At 38.8% G+C, this 22,649-nt stretch overlaps 2 protein-coding genes across 2 annotated transcripts in view; one reads left to right on the top strand and one right to left on the bottom strand.

Moving 5' to 3' along the window:
• The first annotated feature begins 3,776 nt into the window (after positions 1–3,776).
• Positions 3,777–22,649, top strand: part of LOC136250800 (BAI1-associated protein 3-like) — a 39,835-nt gene continuing 20,962 nt past the window's right edge. Inside the window, exons 1-18 of the mRNA XM_066043099.1 lie at positions 3,777–4,152; positions 6,110–6,209; positions 7,310–7,471; positions 8,118–8,207; positions 8,922–8,984; positions 9,041–9,074; positions 10,395–10,433; positions 10,638–10,815; positions 10,867–10,914; positions 12,017–12,061; positions 12,218–12,248; positions 18,402–18,506; positions 18,580–18,657; positions 18,963–19,072; positions 20,589–20,751; positions 21,915–22,039; positions 22,232–22,325; positions 22,525–22,605. Of these exons, the coding sequence (XP_065899171.1) occupies positions 3,917–4,152; positions 6,110–6,209; positions 7,310–7,471; positions 8,118–8,207; positions 8,922–8,984; positions 9,041–9,074; positions 10,395–10,433; positions 10,638–10,815; positions 10,867–10,914; positions 12,017–12,061; positions 12,218–12,248; positions 18,402–18,506; positions 18,580–18,657; positions 18,963–19,072; positions 20,589–20,751; positions 21,915–22,039; positions 22,232–22,325; positions 22,525–22,605 (1,782 nt within the window). The 5' untranslated portion in view covers positions 3,777–3,916. The remainder of the gene's footprint in view (positions 4,153–6,109; positions 6,210–7,309; positions 7,472–8,117; positions 8,208–8,921; positions 8,985–9,040; positions 9,075–10,394; positions 10,434–10,637; positions 10,816–10,866; positions 10,915–12,016; positions 12,062–12,217; positions 12,249–18,401; positions 18,507–18,579; positions 18,658–18,962; positions 19,073–20,588; positions 20,752–21,914; positions 22,040–22,231; positions 22,326–22,524; positions 22,606–22,649) is intronic.
• On the bottom strand, positions 14,303–18,144 carry LOC136250795 (uncharacterized). The gene is made up of 3 exons (XM_066043088.1): positions 18,066–18,144; positions 17,763–18,011; positions 14,303–17,305 (listed from the first exon to the last, which is right to left on the bottom strand). Exon 3 carries the CDS (start codon positions 17,147–17,149, stop codon positions 14,774–14,776), a length of 2,376 nt encoding a protein of 791 aa, XP_065899160.1. The 5' UTR covers positions 17,150–17,305; positions 17,763–18,011; positions 18,066–18,144; the 3' UTR covers positions 14,303–14,773.

The raw sequence follows: 22,649 nt of genomic DNA, 5'->3' as shown, positions 1-22,649 counted from the left end.
AGGAATAATCATAATTCATTTGTTGAGTATTGAATGATTAATCGTCAAATCACGTACAACACTTACAACATAGTCATAGATTACAACAAACGTGCCTCAGGTCTAATTGGTGTCACTCTTTCTAGAATAATCATTGATCACGTGATATCAGTTGCTACACATTCACTAGATGTGCATCGATATCATTAATTCAACTAGAATTGAGAGGAACAATTTACCAGGGAGATATAGTTTAATGTAGCCATATTTGGAATGACTTCACTGAATAGATAAAGTTTAGCTATAGTATGTGTGACAGATCAGTTTAACGGGCTATGCAGTCTTAAGTAGCTAGCTAGCTATACTGACAAATATTAGCTACAACAGCTTAGCTACTCAGTGTTTACTAGCCAAGCAGCCAAGCTACCAGCGTATTTTACACTAAAGAATTTCTTAGGGCCTTCAAGTGGCATAAGGACTACACTGAGTGGAACCTCTCCGGCTATTACTGACATTTTGGGACCCAGAATTTTAGGCCAATTTTTGCTGTAATATAGAGGTTTTCCTCTTCAGAGGTAAATATGTATTAACCAGACCTGTTGGGACCAAAAATTTTTGTCCTCAGTATTATGGAGGTTTTTTCTATTGTGTCTTTGGAATTTGTTAAGAGAGGTTCCACTGTATAGCTCTACCAGAACAGTATGCTGGCTCATCAGTGACAATCACAGGAAGTGGCGTAGCCAGGAAAAGATTTTTACCGAGGCAAAGTTTATACATTGACCACTAATATTGATCTGGGCTACTCCGAGGGTCGCTTGGAGTCTAGCGACCTTGTTTGATTGCTGGTATTTCCAGCTGTCCAGCACTTTAACACCTAGTGCCAAATTGAGGGTCTGCTTCTGACTCAACTGATTTACAAATACTTTTAAGTCAGATGGGTGGTACAGCATTTGCAGGTTGACTATCTGGTTGGATGGAGGAACTGTTTCAGAAGACTCAGAATGTTTTTCTACATGTCATAAGCAATGCTCCATGCAGCATAGTTAATGATACAGCATACCATACTTCAATTATTAGACTAGTTTAATTGCATGCAACACAACTTACTCTGGAGATATGTTGAGCGGTCAGACCATCCATGGACATAGTCATGTACACTACTTTTTATTGATCTGATGTGATGTTTAAGTCAGAGATAATTATCTCTTTCTTGTGATGTTCAACTGCATGTGCTAAACATGTCAAGCTAGGAAGTCTGGGGAATGCTCCCTCAAGGAAAATTTTGAAAATATCATAGTATGCTTTGAAATGGCATGTGGAGTGGGCTATTTTTTTTTTATTCAACTGCTAATGCATTATATGTAGCTCATTGTAATTTTTACTGAGGCAGCTGTCTCGGTTGCCTCAATTAATGATAGCTACGCCACTGAGTGACAGGCTATAGCTATAGCTAGCTTAGCCTAGCTAGCTACCATAGTTCAGCTACCATAGCTTAGCTTGTCTTTATTTATTATCATTTACTGTACAAACTCAAAATTTTTAGTGCTCTGGCTTCATCTTTGCTGCATGTTACCAGTGAAGCAACACCGATCTCTTCATTGTTTTGATTAACAACTACCAGCTAGTGGTAATGATAGTCGCTCCATTGTCACAGTCTGGAATTTTCGAACGAGGAACTTGAAATATTTTCGCGGATTGTCACCATCCACCAAAATTTCGAGGCTTTTCGCTTCTTTAATGCGTTTCATAGGAGATAGCTAAGGCTCAGCAGGGGCGGATCCAGAGTTTCGAAAGAGGGGGGGCACCTTTCTGAAAAACAGTTGAAGACCAAAAAAACTTGCTGAAAACCAGTTGAAGACCAAAAAAAAAAAAAAAAAAGGTCACAACAATAATAGCTAGTTATCCTTACCTACTATATCACGTCTGTTATGTAAAATAAAATCCTATTTGTAGCTTCATAGGTAAGCTACACTGCCTCATGAACATTGTGACTGCTTTATTAGAGTAATTGACTGCTCTACTAGAGTATATCGATCTTGTATGCAATTTCTTGAAGGGGGGGGGGGGCATTTGCCCCAAATGCCCCATCCTGGATCCGCCACTGCTCAGTTGAAATAAAACCAAAATTTCATGATAGTTGTGCAGTACACTGGTCATAGATAGTACAGAGAATATACTATCTATGCACTGGTGTACAGGTGTCAGTGGCGGATCGGGGGGGCACAGGGGGCACGTGCTCCCCCCCCCCCCCCCCCCCCCCTTATCCCTTAAACTATAAGATCGAGATACCGCTCTAATAGAGCAGTCAATCACCAATCACCGGGCTCTAAGACTAAGGCCACTCCAATTTGTTTTTATGTTTCTGGTCATTTGAAGTTTAGTTTTAGGTGCGGGCGGGCGGAATTCAGCAACAAAGCAACAATGAAGTGACTGCTCAATTAGAGTTTTATTTTTATGATTTACTGACTGTTCTATTAGAGTATATCGATCTGTACTATGCACTATGTTCATTTCTTGCAGGTTTTCAGTGATAAAAGGAAAATTATGATACTTAAACAGTTTGATTTAGCATCTTTGTTCCAGCCCAATATTTGTTTCTGAAATCTGGCTTTTTAAAAAATCTGATGCGGGCATTTTTCCCATGTATTTCTGAAATTTCACATTCTCCAAAAAGGATGCGGGCGGTGGACCAGAAACATAATTACCAATTGGAGTGGCCTAATAAAGCAGTTACAGTGTATATGAGGAAATGTAGCTTAACTATGAAGCTATGGATGAGTAAGGATCTTTATATACTTTATAGTATATACACTTGGTAAAGGACAGCCATTATTGTTGTCGACCTTTTATTTGTTTAAACCAGGCGCACGCCCACAGCCGGCCGAAGGCCGGCTGTGGGCGTGCGCCTGGTTTACTGAAATTGTTTTCGTAAAAGTGTGTGTGTGTACCTATCTATCTACCTATCTACCTATGTTTGTCCGTACGCACCCACGTGAGCAAAATCGTTTAATAACGGTAAAAGCAGCTTTTACGTAAGAAGTAAAAGTGAAATGAAGTCTGTATTAAACTTTTGCACAGGTGAACTTTGCTCTGAGGTGGTTTCTTTTCGGCGGACTGAAATACGGGTGTGGTGACTTTCCTCAGACTACCTTCCCCTTGAGGTTTTCAGGCATTGAGCAACTGAAAAACAACGGCGCAGGCCTCGTACACTGCCAGGAATAGCCTATCACTTGGAGTTGAAAGGGGGCGTATCCCTTACGTACGCGAACGAAAATGAAGAGCAGCTTTGAGGCTTTGTCGAGAGAATTTGTGGGGAAAAAACACGTTAGTCACACTATAAAACAGTTTAGAAGATAGTTTTGTGCGTAATATGTTGGTAAAAGCGGTTTATTTAACAAACGCTTCCTTAGTAGTGCATAGCAACGTAATTGAACGAATTACGAATATTTCATGAATTACGAATATTTCATGAATTACGAAATACGAGAAATAGCTAATTATATTATTGCACAACCCAAACTACTCTATTGTAAAGTAGTAATACATAGTTGGTTAATTCATAGTAGTATATACTGTCTATGGTTATTCCAGATGAGTTAGCTAGCTGCATGGCGCCTGGTTTTTAGAAGTAGCACAACATCAACTTGTTTTGCCGGGTCTTCAACTGTTCAGCAAGGTGTACCCCCCCCCCCCCCCCTTTCCAAACTCTGGATCCGCCCCTGGGTGTAGCCTCATATGTTTCATAGCAAACAATCAATGGTTTCTTTTGGAGGGTTCGTGGACAACTGCCAATTCGCGAAAATTTTCCCCTCGAAAAAATCTACGGTACTTACAAGACGAAACAACACTGAGAGGCGTTTATTCGAATACTCGAACAAAAACCACGCCTTTGTAGTATTTGTAGTTGATAATCCGGTAGTCAGAGCGGGTCAAAGCGATGGAGGCGATGGGGTACTTAAGAAAGAAGGCAGAAACAATTGCCGAGAAGAGTCTTGCTGGAGTTTCTGATGCCATATACGCCACCGGAAGTATTGTTGGAAAGGGCGGCTCAAAGGTGACTTCTTTTTTGACCAGTTCTGCTGGTGCTGTGGGTAGTGGTATCTACGAGCAGTGCTGTGACCTGGTGGCTGCTGCTGGAAACATGACTAAAGTGCGTGAAGTGCTGGACAACGAGTGAGTGCGGTGATAACTTCCCGGGGTAATTTTTTCCCGGGGTTAACTACCTCAACAGAAGTACCCGGGATTGAAATCATTCGGTTTTTCGTGCAGGATCATTGTTACCAGAAGTATCAATATCTTTGAATTTACTACTTTTGTGCTTCCTAAAATAATTGAGTTGCCTTGCACTTTGGTTTTCCAATATGGTGCCTACGCTTTGACCAGTAACGTATTTTACTATCCCACCTTTTTTGAAGGGGCAGCAATGATCTGACGAACATGCTTGTGTTTGAGTCAATGAGCTCGCATGAGATGATTCCAATCCCTGGTACTTATCTATGCCCCAATAGGGTTATTTCCTGGCAGTACCACCATCCCAACACTGAAATGTTAAAAGTGTAAACACTGAGTCAATCATACCTGGAGAGCAAACAAAGAATCTAATTTGTATAGTAATAGTACTAAAAACCATGTACAGGGGATTTATTACTTGCAACACAGAAAGAAGGCAAATTCACTACAATATGACAAAAACAAAACTATATGAGATAAAAATAAACCACAGATACAGTAAATGATTCCAACACACATGAATCCACAGATTTAGCACAGTAAGTTAACAAGTTCAGGATAAGTCATTGTAGGAGGAAATGGTACCTTTGACATTCCACCAAGTGGAAGTGCTAGATCGATGTTTTATAGTCCTAGATGAGTTGACAAAGTTATTACCACAAAGTGTAACGTACAAGTGCTGACAACCAAGACATTAGAAAGATCTATGTGTAGTGTTTCATTGCTGGTAAGAACAGGACAGCAGCTATAGTTATCAATAATATACAAATATCAGAAATTCAGCACACTGGTATGCCATAATTATTGGTTATGTTCGGCATACACATTACGTTGTGTACTAAAGTGTTTACCAATTCTTTCCATAGGATTACTAATGCAATATATTTGAAATGCCCTGTGGTAGTTAAATCCCAGTGTACTGGCAAAACAAATGAAATGTTTTAGAATCCTCACAAGTGAAGCTTTCTGTCACACTGAGCTGCTTTTCAAGATGCAAATGCTTGTACAGAATATATATCATACAGTAATCCTGGGGTCTTGGTAGTATCGATTAGGTATAACCAAGTCTAAAAGTGCCTTCACTATGATAGCTACAAATTAATTTTTTTTTAAATAGAATTTTCTGCTGCCTGCCTGCCTGCCTGCCTGCCTGCCTGCCTGCCTGCCTGCCTGCCTGCCTGCCTGCCTGCCTGCCTGCCTGCCTGCCTGCCTGCCTGCCTGCCTGCCTGCCTGCCTGCCTTCTGGCATGTAGTATGTACATACAGTATGTAATATGTACATTCCGTGTTGACTGGATTGATTTGCAGAGTCACTTCTACTGTTCTTTGTTTGTAACACTGTGAGACAGGCTGAACATAGCTGAAGCAAAGCATAACAGCCACTTCCTAGGCCACTCCAGTAATTGATAGCTAGGGGTGCGAATTGTCCATATTTTTTGTGGTGACTGGATTGATTGCACAGGCACTTCTACTGTTCTTCATTTGTAGTGACATTCAGAGCCTTCTAAACAGTTTTTAAGACTTCACAACCATCTGAAAAAGCCAATATGGCAAAAATCAATGGTGAGACACTACTAAGAGGTGATTAAATGCTGCTTCAACACTGAATAGAGAGAGAATCTGACTCTCCCCAACCACCCTACAACTTACCCTGTTTGTGCCCCTCCCCTTGCCAGCTCCTGGATCTGCCCCTGAGTATATCTGCAGGTATAAATGACCTCACTTGTTTCCCTACTATGATCCCTAATCGAACTTGAAATTCTTGAATTTTCCTTATACTTGTACACACACACATAATATAAGGAAAGACTTACAAATGCCAGTATTAATACTGGTTGCTAAATTACATTTTCTGTTACATCCTAAACAGGATAATTCAATGTTGTTGTGTGCTCCATTAGGGAGTTTGAAGACATCATGGAAGCTGAAGAGCAAGAGGATGATAAGAAAATCAAGATGAATGCACGTGAAGCTCTAGATAAGGCATCTGCTGAAGGAAAGGTATATTGTACGTAGTGTGTACATATTGTAAACACATGCACACACACACACACACACACACACACACACACACACACACACACACACACACACACACACACACACACACACACACACACACACACACACACACACACACACACACAGAGTATATATACAAACACACTGATGAAGTAAGTGCAAGTTTTAATTGATACAATACTTTTGATATCAACCCATAGTAGTTATGTAGAGTTACATGAGATGGTACCTCTGACAATTGTAGTATTATAGTTTATGGTTTTCTACAGGCTATGTGAATGCATCTTTCATTGTTAGTCATGTACGTACATTATGTATATATTCACAATGAAAAGTGGGTACATATGTAACTTTGCATACCATACTAATAATGCAAAAGAACATTAAATGGTTACCAATGACATTGTATTATAGGTGCCCCCCCCCCCCTTGTTATCATTGAAAGTATTTCTACACTATATTATGTATCATAACAATGAATATGATTTGCAAGTCTAAGGACTTCCCCAATGCATTCAGGCCTAGGATTAATGGTTGAAAGTTTTAATACTAGGAAGTAAGTAAATATTATGAACTCTTGGTTTAACTTATAGGGCTATAGATAGTGTCACTTGGTGGCCACCTCTTTTAATACAACCCATACCATTGTAATAATGAGTAGATCCCACTGGTATTCTTAAGCCTGTCTCATGGTCCCATATGTACAGTAGGTGACTTGAGACCTATCCAGGTCTGGTATGCCTACTTGTACTTACAGGGTATGCCTTGTTTCTGGTGCCACTGACACTGTATGGCCATCATAGTCTTCCTTTGTTGTGTAGGCCTAGCTTTGATCCAGTCATATTGTTGCGAGCTAAGATTGAAGTACTTGTTGTGTTATGTTCACTGTTTGTATCAATCTAACAGCTGCTTACATTTATGACTTCATATTGTTGTAACATTTATGACTTCATATTGTTGTAACAGCAATGTTAGGGTCAATTGCATATCAAATGATGGATGGGAAGCTGGTATGATTCCCACTCATTTTTGTTAGGGAAATATGTAGTTTATTGGAAGTGATATATTTCTTCTTACAGAAAATGGTTGGTGTCTGCAGTAAAAAAGAACTTGGACAGTTGGACACAATGTTACCACTTAACCGATCCACTGATGTGTGGAGGGAAGCTCAACCAGTGACAAAGATTACTGACTCATTGTACCCTTTTGATGTTGATGGGAGTAGGCCAACTTCAGACAAAGTAAGAAACACACATTGCGTGATAAAGCTCAAAGTATTTAAGACCTTTCAGTTAGTGGACCTTAACTGGTTAACCAGATAGTTGTCTCGTTATTATCAAAATTTCAGTTAACCAGTTTTAAATTTAAGTAATTACATGGTTGTTAACTGGTTTGTAGTTATTTCACTGTAATGAATATTTATTGTACTATTATATTTGCTTCTTGTAATTATAGTTTACATTGAAATATGCATTCATTAAATTTCCATTCATAAAATAATGTTGCAAGATTTTATATCTGGAAAGCCATAAAGACGAAATTTGTAATTTTCAGACCATTTTCATATAATAGGTACCAGTTACCTGGTTAGGATGGTACATAACCTTCAGTTGATGTCCAATTAAAAGAAATGGTGTGAACATATAAACTGAAATACCACAAAACAAGAGAGATTTTCATGGCTTTGATGCCTTATATACACCAAATGTATATATTTTACGCCCTACCCAATGCATGAACAGTTTACTTTGTTTTCTGGTACACTTTTCTCAAGCTATTATATGTTGTGTGGCAGCGTATACTAAGTACATAACCTGTTATGTACAATGTATGTATACAATTTGTAGTGGTGATTCTCCAGTGTTTCATTGTATCTATCTGTTGTAGCTTGATCAAGTGTACAAGGTAGCTCTTGGTGTTCTACTCAATCCTGTTAACAAGGAATGTCAGGAAGAACTGGAGCCATATGTCATACAAGTATGCAGTAGTAGAGAATATAAATCTTTTTCTGGCTTTAAAAATCTGTATACGTATGTGTTGCACTTTGTTATGTGATTAGAGGGAGATGTAATGGGCTTGTTTCTACTATTAATGCCTACTTCACTGTGGCAGTACAACAATGAACTGTTATATTAAGTAGACTTCAAAACACAGGGTTCTATGAAATTTACTAATTGTCAGCATCCTAGCTTTGCTCGGGCACCGTAACACAGAGCCTTCAGGTTACTAAATGTCCGTAGATACTGGAGTAATCGAGCGTTCTATTTCAGTACATTAATGCATTCTATAATACAGGATTGTATTGCTATTGTATAATTCTACACACAAACTAATTCTAGAATAATCATTTTGGTGTTGGTTTAAATGACGTTAGGATATGGATAGAACCACAGTTCCACTAGGAGCTGGCTTTTACTGTCCAGTATATTGCCCATGCATTGCCAGTGTTGCAGGGCACGTAATTGCCGTGTTTTGTATCACCCCAGTGACGGGATCTATCGAGACAATGTACAGTATTTAGATACTATGAGCAGCCAATGAAATTCGACTATCTGTGGTTTAAGTAATATAATTGGGACCATGACATTGTATTTGCTTCTAATGTACTTCATTTTGTAGACATTTTATGTAACCACCACTTTGACTGTGCGTATAAATTAAAGCTTATACTGACACAATGTGTTTGTCTAGATGTTTGGAAAGAGTACGGAAATACATGAAGGAGCAAAGGCTAATATTGCTATGGATAAGACGGTTAGCCTGTAACTGTATTTCTGTATTTCTTATTTTATGTTTTATGTATTCTTTAGCCGTTTGCAACCGATTTTAAATTAAATCTTATTTGTAAGTTATTGTAACTAATTTATACATTGCATGCTTGTGTACACTACCTGTTACATCAGTTGTTTGGGTGGATCAGTAACTGGTAGAGGCTGATTTTTAGGCCATCGTTATTTTATTCCTTGTTTCCCGTCACCGCCCGCATCAATTTTTAGGTAACCGCACCAAATTTGATTATTGATTACGTGAATGCACTGTTTAGTATGGAGGGAGGCACAAAATGACTACTCAGCTGTTAAGGTAAACACATATAAACATAGCCGAGTATGGTAACTAAGGGGTTGGAGTCCCTCCACTCTTGTTGAACAGGCTGCACCTTTATGATCAAGATACTCTAATAGAGCAGTCATGTACTCAGACAGAGCATTCATTTGTATAGCTAATAATCAATAATCACCTCCCACCTGCATCAGTTTTGGCTGCACTAGGTGATGGGAAACCAGTAATATAATAATGATGGCCTTAGTGTGTTTTGCTGTATCATTTGTAATGGGTAATGGTACACTAGCCTGTTCAGCTGCAGCTGTATATTGAAATAGAGCCAATTTGTATGTACGTATATGTATGCACATATTTTGGTCAAGTTGACCACACAAGCCATCTCCTAAACAATGAATAAAGATGGTGTTTATTAATTTTGTTAGTAATTAGCAGGGTAAGCTATCCATTCTCAGACACCATGTATGCTCAGATGCTTGTTTTTGTGAGCTGCTGGATGGAATCATATGAAAAGGAACCCATATCCTAGAGTGTAGTTAGACTTTCAAGTTAGAGCAAAATATTTTCTTTGCTTGCTGTACTACAATATTGTAGCTCGAAGGGCAGTGTTGTTTGCACAATTACATGTATTATCGAAAACTACCCAACAATCCTACATGTACTTGAAATACTTTGATGACCTACCACCATCACCATCTGTTTGGGCTATTTTTTCATGGAGGCATGGTTTGTTTCCTCATCTCAATTACAGAAGGCTGTGGTAGTTAATAATTAGCAGGCATGTCTCATGCTATTCTGTTTGGACATGAACTACTGTAATCAGCTTTTTCTCGTATACTGTTAAAAGAAAATTGGCCTGGACATACTTATTCTACTCCTCCAAGCTTTTGTTGTCTTACTAGAGCAGATTAAAGTTGCTTCTCAAAATTCCTGTAATCTTGGACAAGTTACACATATTCTTGGACAACGGCCAGCATTTACTATATTGAAACTAAATACCAACAGTTGGAGTGATGAAAAGTTCCAACAGATGTTGATGGCATCAAGTTGTTAAATTTTGTGATTTTTAATATGATATGTTATTGGTGTATTATGTATTTATAGTGGTTAGAGGAAGAGACATGATTTCACAAGAATCCAGTGGTAGGTGACAACATGGCATGTTAAATATACAAACAGCTACCGTGTGCTATAAGTATAGCTATGCAGTACAGGTGTTTGTACTTACATATGTATGTACGTATGTGCCTATACACATGAGTAAGATGTTTGCCTGCACCATTAGCACATGTACTAGAAGATACAGCTACCTAAGTACATATCGGGTTGTTTTTTAATTCCATTCAGGCAAGAGTGACCCTTACTGCTTCATCACTATTGTCAAGTCTGAACATGTTGATATGATCAGTTCTGCTAAACCCGATGTGGTGAAGATTAATGAAACAAAACGATTAGGGATGAAGATTGAAAAGAGTCTCATTATTCCAAAAACACTTAATCCAACTTGGAACCAACCTTATATAATGTAAGGAGCTTCACATTTACTGCAACTTGATTATGAATTGTGTATTATTAGGCCTTTAGGGAAAGATGGGAAATCAGATATGATTCTCATTGAAGTGTGGTAAGTGACATGTGTTAGGACTTCTCCTCATAGATAGTATACCTTTGAAATGAACTTTTAAAAATTTGATACCTACACAGTTGGATACAATTGCACAGTATATGCGACTGGGGGGAATCGGTCTTATCGCCCACAACAGCAGAGTCTTATTGCCCATGACAGCAGATTAGATTTTTCACCAAGAACACAAGGCTACAGTACGTGAATCAACTCTCAAATTTCATGCAGCTTAAGTGGTGTGCTTTTGCTAGCTGCTTTTCCCAAGCACAGTGGCGATCCGTACTAATAAAGCTCTGGCCAGCCTGGGGATGGCTGTATATGGCTATACAGCTCCATGGTATTGAATAATGACCTGTGCTGTAAATATTCTTTCATTTTAGCCAGCTTTGATACCTGAATGGCCCATAACTTGGCCTAATTCATCCCTACGCCTTCCTCTTTAATTTTTTTAACAGCCCGGCTCTTGCCCTCCTCCGGCCCCTGCCACCCACCCCTATTGGAGCTCGCCTGATACAGTCAACATTGAGTTAATAACTTTTTAAAATGGTGGGAACATCATCACTAAAAACATGCAAAAATTTGGTACACACAGCTTCAACCATTGACGAGCTACAACACACTGAATATTTAAAACCAGTGCTTTAAATAGGCAATAGACCAGTCTTCACAGACCAGGTCATACAGTATATGAGGCTAGAAATTCAACTTATTTTGATACCAGCTATTTCCACAGTATTCAAATTACACATTTACTGCTTGTTCCGTGTACCAATTACAAATCTTTAAGTATGTTCTCATATTGACTTGTGAGCACCACCTATTATAGCTTTGTAGAAATAAATAAAAGGCCATATTTTAATATTATTATAGAATGTATGGTACAAGTAAATTATACCGTAAATCCACAATCATTTTATGAACAAACTTGCAAAAAATCCTTTCACAAACTTTCATTTGTCACTCATTTGTCACTCATTTGTCACTCATATTTAGCAGAATAATTAAACCATCTGTTGCTCCAGCTATGCGGAAGTTTCTTGGATTTACACTAGTATAATTTTACAAATGTGGCAGTACATGTGTGTGTATCTCCTCTACACAGGGATGGTGATGTGACCACTATGAAGTTGAAAGATGCAACTAACAGGTAAAGCTGATTCAGTGAATCTACTACTTAATAAGACATATGGTTCACATATTGATGTAGTATAGTAAAGTTTTTCTATAGAAGTACTTCTAACATATGTTCTGTTATAGTGGACATGTTAATGTTGTTTACAACATGTTTGTCTTTTGTTTCCAGGTTTATGGGAAGAGCATTTATGCCACTATCAGTTAGTAATTGTTTGTTGTGACATTGTTATTACATGTGTACTGTAGCTCTTGAACCTGAATGATTATTGTATGGAATGTGTGTTAACCTAAAATGGTTACAATGGGCAGTGCCTATAGGCTTGTCTAACTCTATTATTTGCCACAACCACGCACAGTTGGATCACCACTATCCACGTATGTACCAGTTTAGTGTTAAGATTAGTGAATTCATATGGATAACTGAAGCCCGTTTATGGACTTTATCCACAATGACGTCACGTAACAAAATGGCCGCATTATTTGGGGTAGTTTTGTATTGGCGCTAACGAGAGTTTGAACAAATTCGAGCGTTGAGCAGTTAAGACACGAAGGTAAGGCTATCAGATGCGGTGATAATGGTAAGTAAGCTAACTATCGTTATTACAGAGGGATTAAGTGCCAGGTAACAGACATGCAGGCTGATTTTGATGAGAATTTTGACGATGATGCCTTTCAGTCGAGCTCCCAGTCTGAGGATAACTAGCGATCAGGTAGTGGCGATTCTTCGGTGCCCCTCCGTAAGAAAATGCACGTAACTGCAGCAATGAAGGCGTGGAAAGGACATTATTGTTGTGTCCCACTGTGTCGTAGTTCTGCAGGGGACCAGTCTGAACGGAGAAGATTGGGAATGCCAACGCTTTCATTTCATAGTTTCCCTGACTTGAAGACAGCCAGAGCAAAGGATTGGATTGTAAAGATAAGAAGGGATCCTGGTATAAACTTCAAAATAAACATAAATACTAAAATTTGTTCACTGCATTTCAAACCTGATGATTACACACACAGTGAGTATCAACTTCCATCAAGCAAGCCCCGCCTCAGGCCAACAGCTGTCCCATCAGTCTCCCTGGACAGGTCAGGTTTTTCAGCGTAAGAGTAGGACATCAGTGGTAGCTATTTCATCTCAGCAGCGATGTGACTTCAATCATGAACTATTGCCAAATGATGGATTGGATGACCATGGACTCACAATCAAGTGAACTCCAAGCTTTGGAAAGCAAAGTACATGCATTGGAGTTAAGGATTAGGGAGTTGGAAAATGAATTGTACCAAGCTAAAAATGAATCAGAAAAGCAACTATTTCGCTTGGAAAATATCAAAAACAATGATGAGCTAGTGAAGTTGTATACAGACATCCCAGACTATGCAACTTTAATAATTTTTTATGAAGAAATCTTGAAGGGGGATGCAGAAGTAATTAGAATTTGGAAAGGAAAGAATTCGAAAGATGATTTTGACGAAATAAAATGTGGGCGATCTCAAAAGCTTCCTTTGTTAGAGCAGTTGTTTATGACAATAGTGCGACTGCGTATGGCATTTCCAGAGTTAGATTTGGCAAATCGATTTGGTGTTTCACAATCAACTGTGTCGCGCATTACAATGACTTGGATAAATTTGCTTTACCACAATTTTAAAGCTATTGAACGGTTTCCATCATGGAGTGTTGTTAATAAATATATGCCAGAAGTTTTCAAAAAACTGTATCCAGATACTAGAGTTATAATAGATGCCACCGAGTTTTTTATAGAACGACCTTCATCGCTTCTAAATCAGGCCTGCACATTTTCCAATTATAAAAACAGAAACACTGTTAAAGTTCTGATTGGAATTACACCAAGCGGAGCCATATCATTTGTGTCTCAGAGTTATGAAGGATCAATATCTGATCGGAAATTAGTTGAGCTTAGTGGGCTCCTACAAATGCTAGAGCCGGGAGATGAGTTAATGGCAGACAAAGGCTTTTTGATTCAGGACCTTCTTGCGCCACTGGGTGTAAGATTAAATGTGCCTCCACTTGTGTGCTCAAAGCAGCAAATGCCAATGAAAGATGTTGTCGTTACAAAGAAAATAGCTCAGTTAAGAGTACATGTGGAGAGAGCTATTGGACGAGTCAAGGAATATAGAATATTGCAAGGTGTTATTCCCAGTGCTATGTGGGACTCACTTAATGAAGTAATATATGTTTGCTGCATGTTAACAAATCTTAGCCCCCCATTAGTTTGCTGAATGATTGATTACATAACTATTGTTTACATAATTGAATGATTGAATGTACACAGTGTTATTTATAAATGAAATTACTTACACGTTGAATCATAATGGCTATGTCCGTTGTATATTACTAGTAATGGAGTGGCATCTAGTGATGTCCACTGACCACAAAGTTCATTAGAAGATAGCGGGATAAAAATTCCTCCTCTCATCTTGGGAATTGGAGGTGCTTGGCAAGGAAATTGGCGTGCATAAGTAGAGCCATCATGTACGGCAGTTAGTACCACAATATCTCTTTTCAGACCAATGGCCAATAACCGCAATTCCAAATCACCACCCCATTCAGCAGGGTCAAGGATTGTCTGTTTCTTTTGCAGCCACTGTATTGGAGATAAGCCATCTTCTAAACGAACAGCAGGGTGATCTGTCATCATTCTCAAAGCCGTCTGTCTTAAAAGAGTACTGATGATGTTGTCACCCCTACTGTCTTTAGGGATAAGGCCTGCTTGATGAGCTACAGCATGGTACATACAACTACCATCCCCGAATGTTTTCTGACACGCATGTGTTGCAAAACACTATTCAGAGTTGGTGAATGTCTCTTTGTAACAGAAGTGATTTTGAAGTGTGCTGAAATTGTATTTTTCACTGTAACTGGTGGGATTGTCTTCTTCACTGGTGTGGCTGGTGGTAAGAAGTTCTTTACTGTGGCTGGTGGGATTATCTTCTTCACTGGTGTGGCTGGTGATAAGGAGTTCTTTACTGCTGTGGCTGGTGGGATTGTCTTCTTCACTGGTGTGGCTGGTGGTAAGGAGTTCTTTACTGCTGTGGCTGGTGGAATTGTCTTCTTCACTGATGTGGCTGGTAGTAAGGAGTTCTTTACTGCTGTGGCTGGTGGGATTGGTATGGTGTTCTTTGCTGCTGTGGTTGGACTCTGTACTGCTGTGGATAGTGGTGCTGTGTTCTTTACTGCTGTGGCTGGTAGGATTGTCTTCACATCTGTAGCTGTTGGTACCATATTCTGTGATGCTGTAGCTGGTGGGACTGCACTTGTCACTGTTGTGACGGGTGAGACGATACAAGTAGCGGATTTCTGTTCAGTGTCACCAGTTATCACTATGTATGGTACCACTGATGGCAAAAATTTCTTAAAATAAAATTCTTGAGCTTTCGACATTGCTGTTGTCATAAAGGCAGGATCGTAGTACACACGTTCAACAAACACATCTTGCATCGGCGACCACACTACAAAATCACACCATGAGATGTGTGTGACATGCATTTGAGTCTGTACTTGGTAGTAATATGCATGTGTTCTTGACAGAGACAATTCACCATTTTTCTGCACAAGACAAAACCCGGAAATATTCTTACAGGCAGCTGCAAACAACATCTTTTCACACGAAAGGGGGCACTTTACTTCCAGACATCCTCTCTTAGGATGCTTCTGTGTAGGATCAACTACAATTGCATCTGGACTTGCAGCCAACCAAGGTGTTGACGGGTCAATCGAAAGGCCACAGGAATTTACCTGAATCATTATACCACGTTTGTTTTGGTAGTTCACATATGATCTTACTGCAATTGTTTCATTATGTTGTCCATAACGAACTGCAGGTGTATTGATCGACTTTGACCCTAGTTTCTTTCGAATGAAAGCCTCACAGCTGGTAGACGACTTTCGGTGGCAAACTTCTTTCATTATAGAAGCAGTAATTCTTAACTTTCTTTCGTGATGCCAAGTTTCTGATTGTGATTGTGCTTGTGTCTTGGCTTCAACTTGTACACAAGCTTGTGGGCTCAGACAAACATGATTTCTGTACAGCCTATTTACTAAATCCTGCTGCATATCCATAGGCATTTCAATAGTTGAATCATTACACCTGTCACTCAGAGCAGTGGGACAGCTGTACGGATGGTCAAGTTGAAGTAATTTCTGCAAAGCAGATAAATCGTCAAGCAATTTCTTCTTCTGTGCTGTCGCCTTTTTCAGCCTTTCTGTCCTCATTCTCTCCACTCGATTTTCAGTACTAGGAGCCTCTTCATCCAGCAGCTGTAGGAAACAGGAAGTTCCATATTGATTAAGTAGTGATCTTGTTTTCATTGCTTTCTTCTTTTCAGTCTCACTCCTGGCACAAAGGAGAGCTTTGTCAGCAGCTTCGACTTTACACTGCTCAAGCAAAGATAAACGTTCCCTGAGATTCCTAGCTCTGTTGGGATCAATAATTCTCCTTGATACAGGACGACAGTCCCATGAATTTATGCGGTAAAGTTTTGGTCTTTTTTCAATTCCATACTCCATCTTGTTTAATACAACCTCATCAGTTGGACGAGCTTCCACATTTTGCTTTCTTGGTTTAATCCATGTTTGCAACCGATCTGTGCATCCTATCAGCTCATCTTCACATAGACCTGCATGAATGTACCCCTCCAGGAAGTACAAAGTTGCTGTTACATGATTGCAGCATCCGGAGAGACCAGCAGTACAAGTACAATAAGCACTTGCAACACTTGCAGTGGATTCACAGAGGACAATTTTTGTAGTGTAAACCCGATCCTTTCTCATAGATGGTAGAACGCTTGACCTTATACACACATAATTTACTTCATGTGGCATCGGGTGATATCTAACTTCTTGAACATGGCCATCTCTGAAGAAACGATACCCTTTGTTAAATATTCTGGTATATTCAATAGGCTCGTACGCATCATACTCTTTACGCTTCTCAGAATCCTCAATTTCATCATTACTCTCATCCATGCCAGTATTCTTATCAACAATTTCTTCTAAATAGCCAACTTTCCTAAGAAGCACTTTTCGATCTACCAAAAAGCCATAGATTGTACTGTATGATACTTTTGGTAACTTGTGCAACTGGCTGGTCCCCATTGTTGATCACTAGCTGGTGGTATAGATTGAAGTAATCGAAAAGATAATGACTCTGGTTCTCTAGATGCTACTGAGGCTAGTTTCTTGCGGCAATTTTCACCTCTATCTGGATCTACCAAGTACTGATCCCATCCATGTTTAATGTAACAAATCACCCTGCAAACACATTACACAGCATAAAAATAAACTTATAAATATACCATTACAGTGGAACCTGTCTTCAGTCACCTTCCTAACAATACCAGCCCGCTATGAGACAAACCTCAAATTTTGTGAGTAAGAGATTTATACAGTAATTTATGTGTTTAAGGCCAAATCCATTCTTGGTTAACTGGCTTAGTCACAGGTTCCATTGTACCTATACAGCTATATAATTTTATCACTGTCACCTATAAATATTGAGCTATAACTACTGTAAGCCCCAAGTAGAGCAGCAAGCAGTAGGATTCACCAACTGCAGTTGCCTCCAGAGTATATTACAGAGCCAAGGGAATTCATCATAACATTTACAATTCCCCCTACTGAGCTGCACACTGGCTAATTCACTACCAATATTACATACACAATGACATTTATTTGATTTGCTACTTTTCAAGAAGCTCAGGCTTATTACCCTTCACCGGTGCTCCGCGACAAGCCAACCACCTCTTCAGTTGTATAACATTCAACTGGCTTGGCTCTTTACCATGAAGAGATGCACCAGGAATATCCAATTCCGTTAACGTAAGTAATTCATGACTATCTGAATAGGACTCTGCTTCACCATCTACGTCTTGGTTAAAATCGAGGTTAAAATCTTCGTCGCCGGGGCTAAGCAACACACAAGGGTTGCTGGGAACCTGACTGGGAATTGCGCACCCATCTGAAACATGACACAGTGTTGTATTATAACTAATACTGATCATTTAAGGTGTACCTTGTTTGTTACACTGCTCAACGCTGTCTGAAAACTCGAATTCATTTGAATTCTCCATTGGTGTCAATACAAAACTACTCCAAATAATGTGGCCATTTTGTTACGTGACATCATTGTGGATAAAGTCAATATGTACACAGTCGGTGCAGATTGTGTAGTCATGTGATCAACACTTGAATATTTACAATGCTTTGTTAGCCATACATGTAATGGCCAATATATTGGCCCATGCCAGGATGAAGTGAAACAGCCTAGTACATGCATGCTCATAGCTAAATGAAATCCTTAGCTGTATTTTATGGTGATTGGTAGTTACAATGTGTTCTTTTTCCCCAGGATATTAGTTTGACTGAAAGAGAAAACACGTTAACACTGTATACTCGCAACAAGAACAAACCACTTGGAGAAGTCACAATAAGAGTGAACTTAATTGCAGAAATGGTATGTGCTTTTAGAGAGTATGTTAATTTTTGTAAATGTTGATTTGTTAATTCATATATGACTATACGTTTAGCCTCCAGTGGATGTAGCTAAAGTGTTGAAGGATCATAGTTTGCTTACTGCAACTGTACTGGATTTTGAATCACACATGGTATGAGTGTGGTGTGTGTAATTTTGGGGATCTACTGTGTTTAGTGAACTTGTCTATTCCAATCACCATTAGGTGAAAATTTCAAGTATTTCTGATTTGCTCAGGTTGCCATGTACATATTTGGGATTTTTACTAAATGGGTAGTAGACTCTTGGAGGTGTAGAATCGTGGTGTTATTTGTTGGTGTTGTGCATATATGTGATTCTATTTAACTCAGCTTTGGGTAAATATCACAAGTGTAGAGTGCACCATTTTTCATACGTACTTTTACAAGCTATACATATATTGAACGACTATTTCTGTAGAGTGGGAGTTATGTTGCTCGATGGAACACAAAGATTACTCCACTTGGTTATAAACTGTTATCACTTAATGCTGGTATGAATGGGATCACTCCATTACAACAAGCCTCAGTGTGAGTACTACAGTGTTAAGTGAAGTTGCTCTTTGGTCTGTGTTATATAAACTACGTTTGGCATTCAAATGTTCATAGTTCTCCAAAATGCAGTAAATATATTTCATTATCGCAATCATAATGATCTGAATAATTATAATGCAGGGTTATGCAATTGTAGAAGTGTCTTAGTATCTGGTGTGTAGTCTATTAGAAAAAGTGTGGGTATTATTAGAGTAATGTCCTGAACCGAATAGGATTCCTTTATTTCACTACCTGAGTAGCACTGAGATTGAATTAGTACTCAAAAATTCACTGTATTTGTCTACTTGGAAAGTGTATTGTACAGTAGTTCTTTTACTACCATGTGCTACATGCCTAGTATTCAAAGTTAAAGCACACAACTGTGCACATTTAATGTACATGTAGTTATGCACTGTATTGTAGTATCCCAGGTATATTTATATGTGTGTGTGTGTGTGTGTGTGTGTGTGTGTGTGTGTGTGTGTGTGTGTGTGTGTGTGTGTGTGTGTGTGTGTGTGTGTGTGTGTGTGTGTGTGTGTGTGTGTGTGTGTTTGTGTATAGAATACTGTATATTGGGAATACTTTGCAGAAAAAATATTCCTAAGTGGTCTATCCTTTTCTCTTTTGTGAGATATTGTTTGTGATTTGTTGAGTGAAGCAATTTAGGAATTGGACACATGTTTACAACCTGTCAGCACACTTGATTGTTAAATCATTAGACTTGTTGACTGTAATGACTGTAAAGTGTTGGATTAATGGACGATATGCAGCAGGGAAGTGGGTAAAATTTACGATACTGAGCAGGTGATAGGCACACTGTGGTAAATTGGCTGAAATATTTGTCCCATTTCTCTCCCTGGCTTGAGTAACATTTCTTTTCACAGCCACTTGCTGATGTTTGCATCTCTGTTTGAATCACGTTACATTGTGTGTGGCCGTGCGTAGTAGTTAAGCAGGATGCAAAGACTTAGCCTCTTGTGGAAGCCGGCTACAATCATGCTCACTCCCCACACGATCATTGTGCGATTCAAACACTACTACAAACTCAATATAATTATTCCCTCTCACCGTGTAAATGCTGAACTAAGCTGGTTGGAAATTCTGTGCAAATAAAGGAATGAGAAAGTTTTAAAGGTTTTTCAGGGAGCATTTCAAAAAAGATTTTTTGTAATAGACGTGATTATGATGGGGAAATGTATACAAGATAACATTCTCTAAAATCGTGAAATTCGCAAACTCTTCTTCTGCAAATGATTCCTGGTATCACGAGTGCAACAATTCTAGTAATTGCTCAACCATGCACTTCTAAATCATGTTTATCAATGAAAGAACCAACGTGGGTATGTGTATGCATGTGCCTTTTAGACATGTTAACTATAGTCAGTACACTTCTTATCCCTACATGTGTCATTCTTTAAAAATATATATGCATGATATGTACTGTTAGTATGTAGAAGTGCTATTATGGGATGTGTAAGTACCTCTTTATAATTGAATGCAATTTTTATTGCAGTCTGTTTCCACTACTACAATTATATGACAAACATGTTAACTTGTCCATTATTGGCTACTTTGGAGTAGTGAGAACAATTAGTCTACACCAGGACCAACTGCCTGCCAGTCCTACTGGGTCACGTGCAAAAATTGAAAAAGAGGCAAAATCTTATCCTGAATGGGTAAGCAAAGTTATTTGGGTTCATTGTTTAGCTATACTTTTTTTTGAATTGACGAATAATTTGCTATTTTATCGTACCATATATTAGGAATCACAGAGGTTTGCAACTCTCACTAAAATATTGATCAGAAGCCAGCCGTTCATGGTGCCTCTTGGCAGTATTGGTTAGGTATAACCAAGCCCAAAAGCGTCTTCAATACAACCTGATGCGCTTCCAATAAGCTGCTATGAAATGTTATTGAGTGGAATTTTCTGCTGACTAACTGCCTAATTCCTTCAGAAATGTTTTCGTCTGAACACGCGTCCTAACTATCAAAAAGTCAAATAGCCATTACACTTTGTTTTCAGCTATGTTCAGCCCATTATACAGCATTACAAATAAGGAACGTTACAAGAAGCACCTTTGCAATCAATCCAGTCATACAGAAGATTTTCATTACTAACATAGGGAAACCATCACATGCTTGAATTGACAGCTTGCACTGTCAGCGAAGAGACATGGAACACAAAGGAGGACAAAGGTAAATCCATGATGTGTGCAGTGTATGTACTGCGGTATTCCGAAAGGCACCTGTCGGGCTAAAGTGATGGCTAACAGTGAAAAAAATCAAGCCTGTAGCCTTAGCTATTATTGAGTTATGATTGATGATTGAATTTGATTAGGGATCATAGTAATGAGGTCGCCTACACCTGCAGATATACTAGTGGACATTTAATCACTAATTTAGACTATAGGCTACCCATAACTGAATTACTAGTATATGTATCTGTAGGTGTAGGCAATCTCCTTACTTTTTTTGGCTATGATACCTAATCGAACCTAAAATTCCTAATTTTTCTTTGTACTTTTGTTATAGAGTCCACGCTACACATGTGTACATACATACGTACTTACATATATACATACCTACACACAGACACACATACACACACAGGCACATGCACATACACAGACACAGACAGACAGACACAACACACACACACACACACACACACACACACACACACACACACACACACATACACACACACACACACACGCACGCACACACACACACACACACACACACACACATAGATATGTATGTATGTTTGCCACATGTCATGTTTGCCACATGTCATGTTTGCAGCTTCTCATATATGTCATACGTATTTCTATTTTAGGTTCAAATTATATTCAGTTGTTTAAATAAGTTGGATGTCACTTTACTTGGATCACTGAGTAGTCATAATCACCTGTTTAATTTTGGCACCGAAAATGGGATAAGCTATCTGGATGTGAATGTGCAGTACGTCATAAGTAGATTTGTGTGTATTGCAACTGTGTTTTATCATGACTCATGAGTACAGTAATATAGTTATCTATTAATGTACGTGTAGATAATATGGGTTGAGTGTACATGTTTTATGGATTGAGTTACCAATAAAGTTGTAATACATGTATGCCATCACTGTGATCCTTGTTGGTTTTTTTTTCATAGACTGTTTAAGGAGATGTACACTATTGCACCACATGTGGAGCGACTAGAAGACTCCAGGAAGAGTATGCATGCTACTGTGCTTGTGTCATGTCAGGTGTGCAGGATGATTGTGTACTATCTCTTACACATACATAATATTATGTGTGGATGTATTAAATGAAATGCCATTCTTCAACCAAACAAGTGTGTTGTGTCAAATAAACATCTACATCAATCACTGTTGTGTGTGCATTGTGTGTAATATGTACTAGTTTTTTAGGCTTGTGTAAATGCCTTTTGTTTTGATTATATAGAAAGCTTGCATGCAGTGGTTTGGCACAATTGTTTCGGCCAGCACATTAGTTGCAGCTGATAGGCTACAAGAACCAGATAAGGTACTTATGCACATTTATGTATTGGGTTGTACTAACTGACATAA

Source organism: Dysidea avara, chromosome 3 (genome assembly GCF_963678975.1).
Source record: "Dysidea avara chromosome 3, odDysAvar1.4, whole genome shotgun sequence".
NCBI lineage: Eukaryota > Metazoa > Porifera > Demospongiae > Dictyoceratida > Dysideidae > Dysidea > Dysidea avara.
Note: the sequence above shows the minus strand (reverse complement) of the source record. Positions and strands in the feature narration are given on the sequence as shown.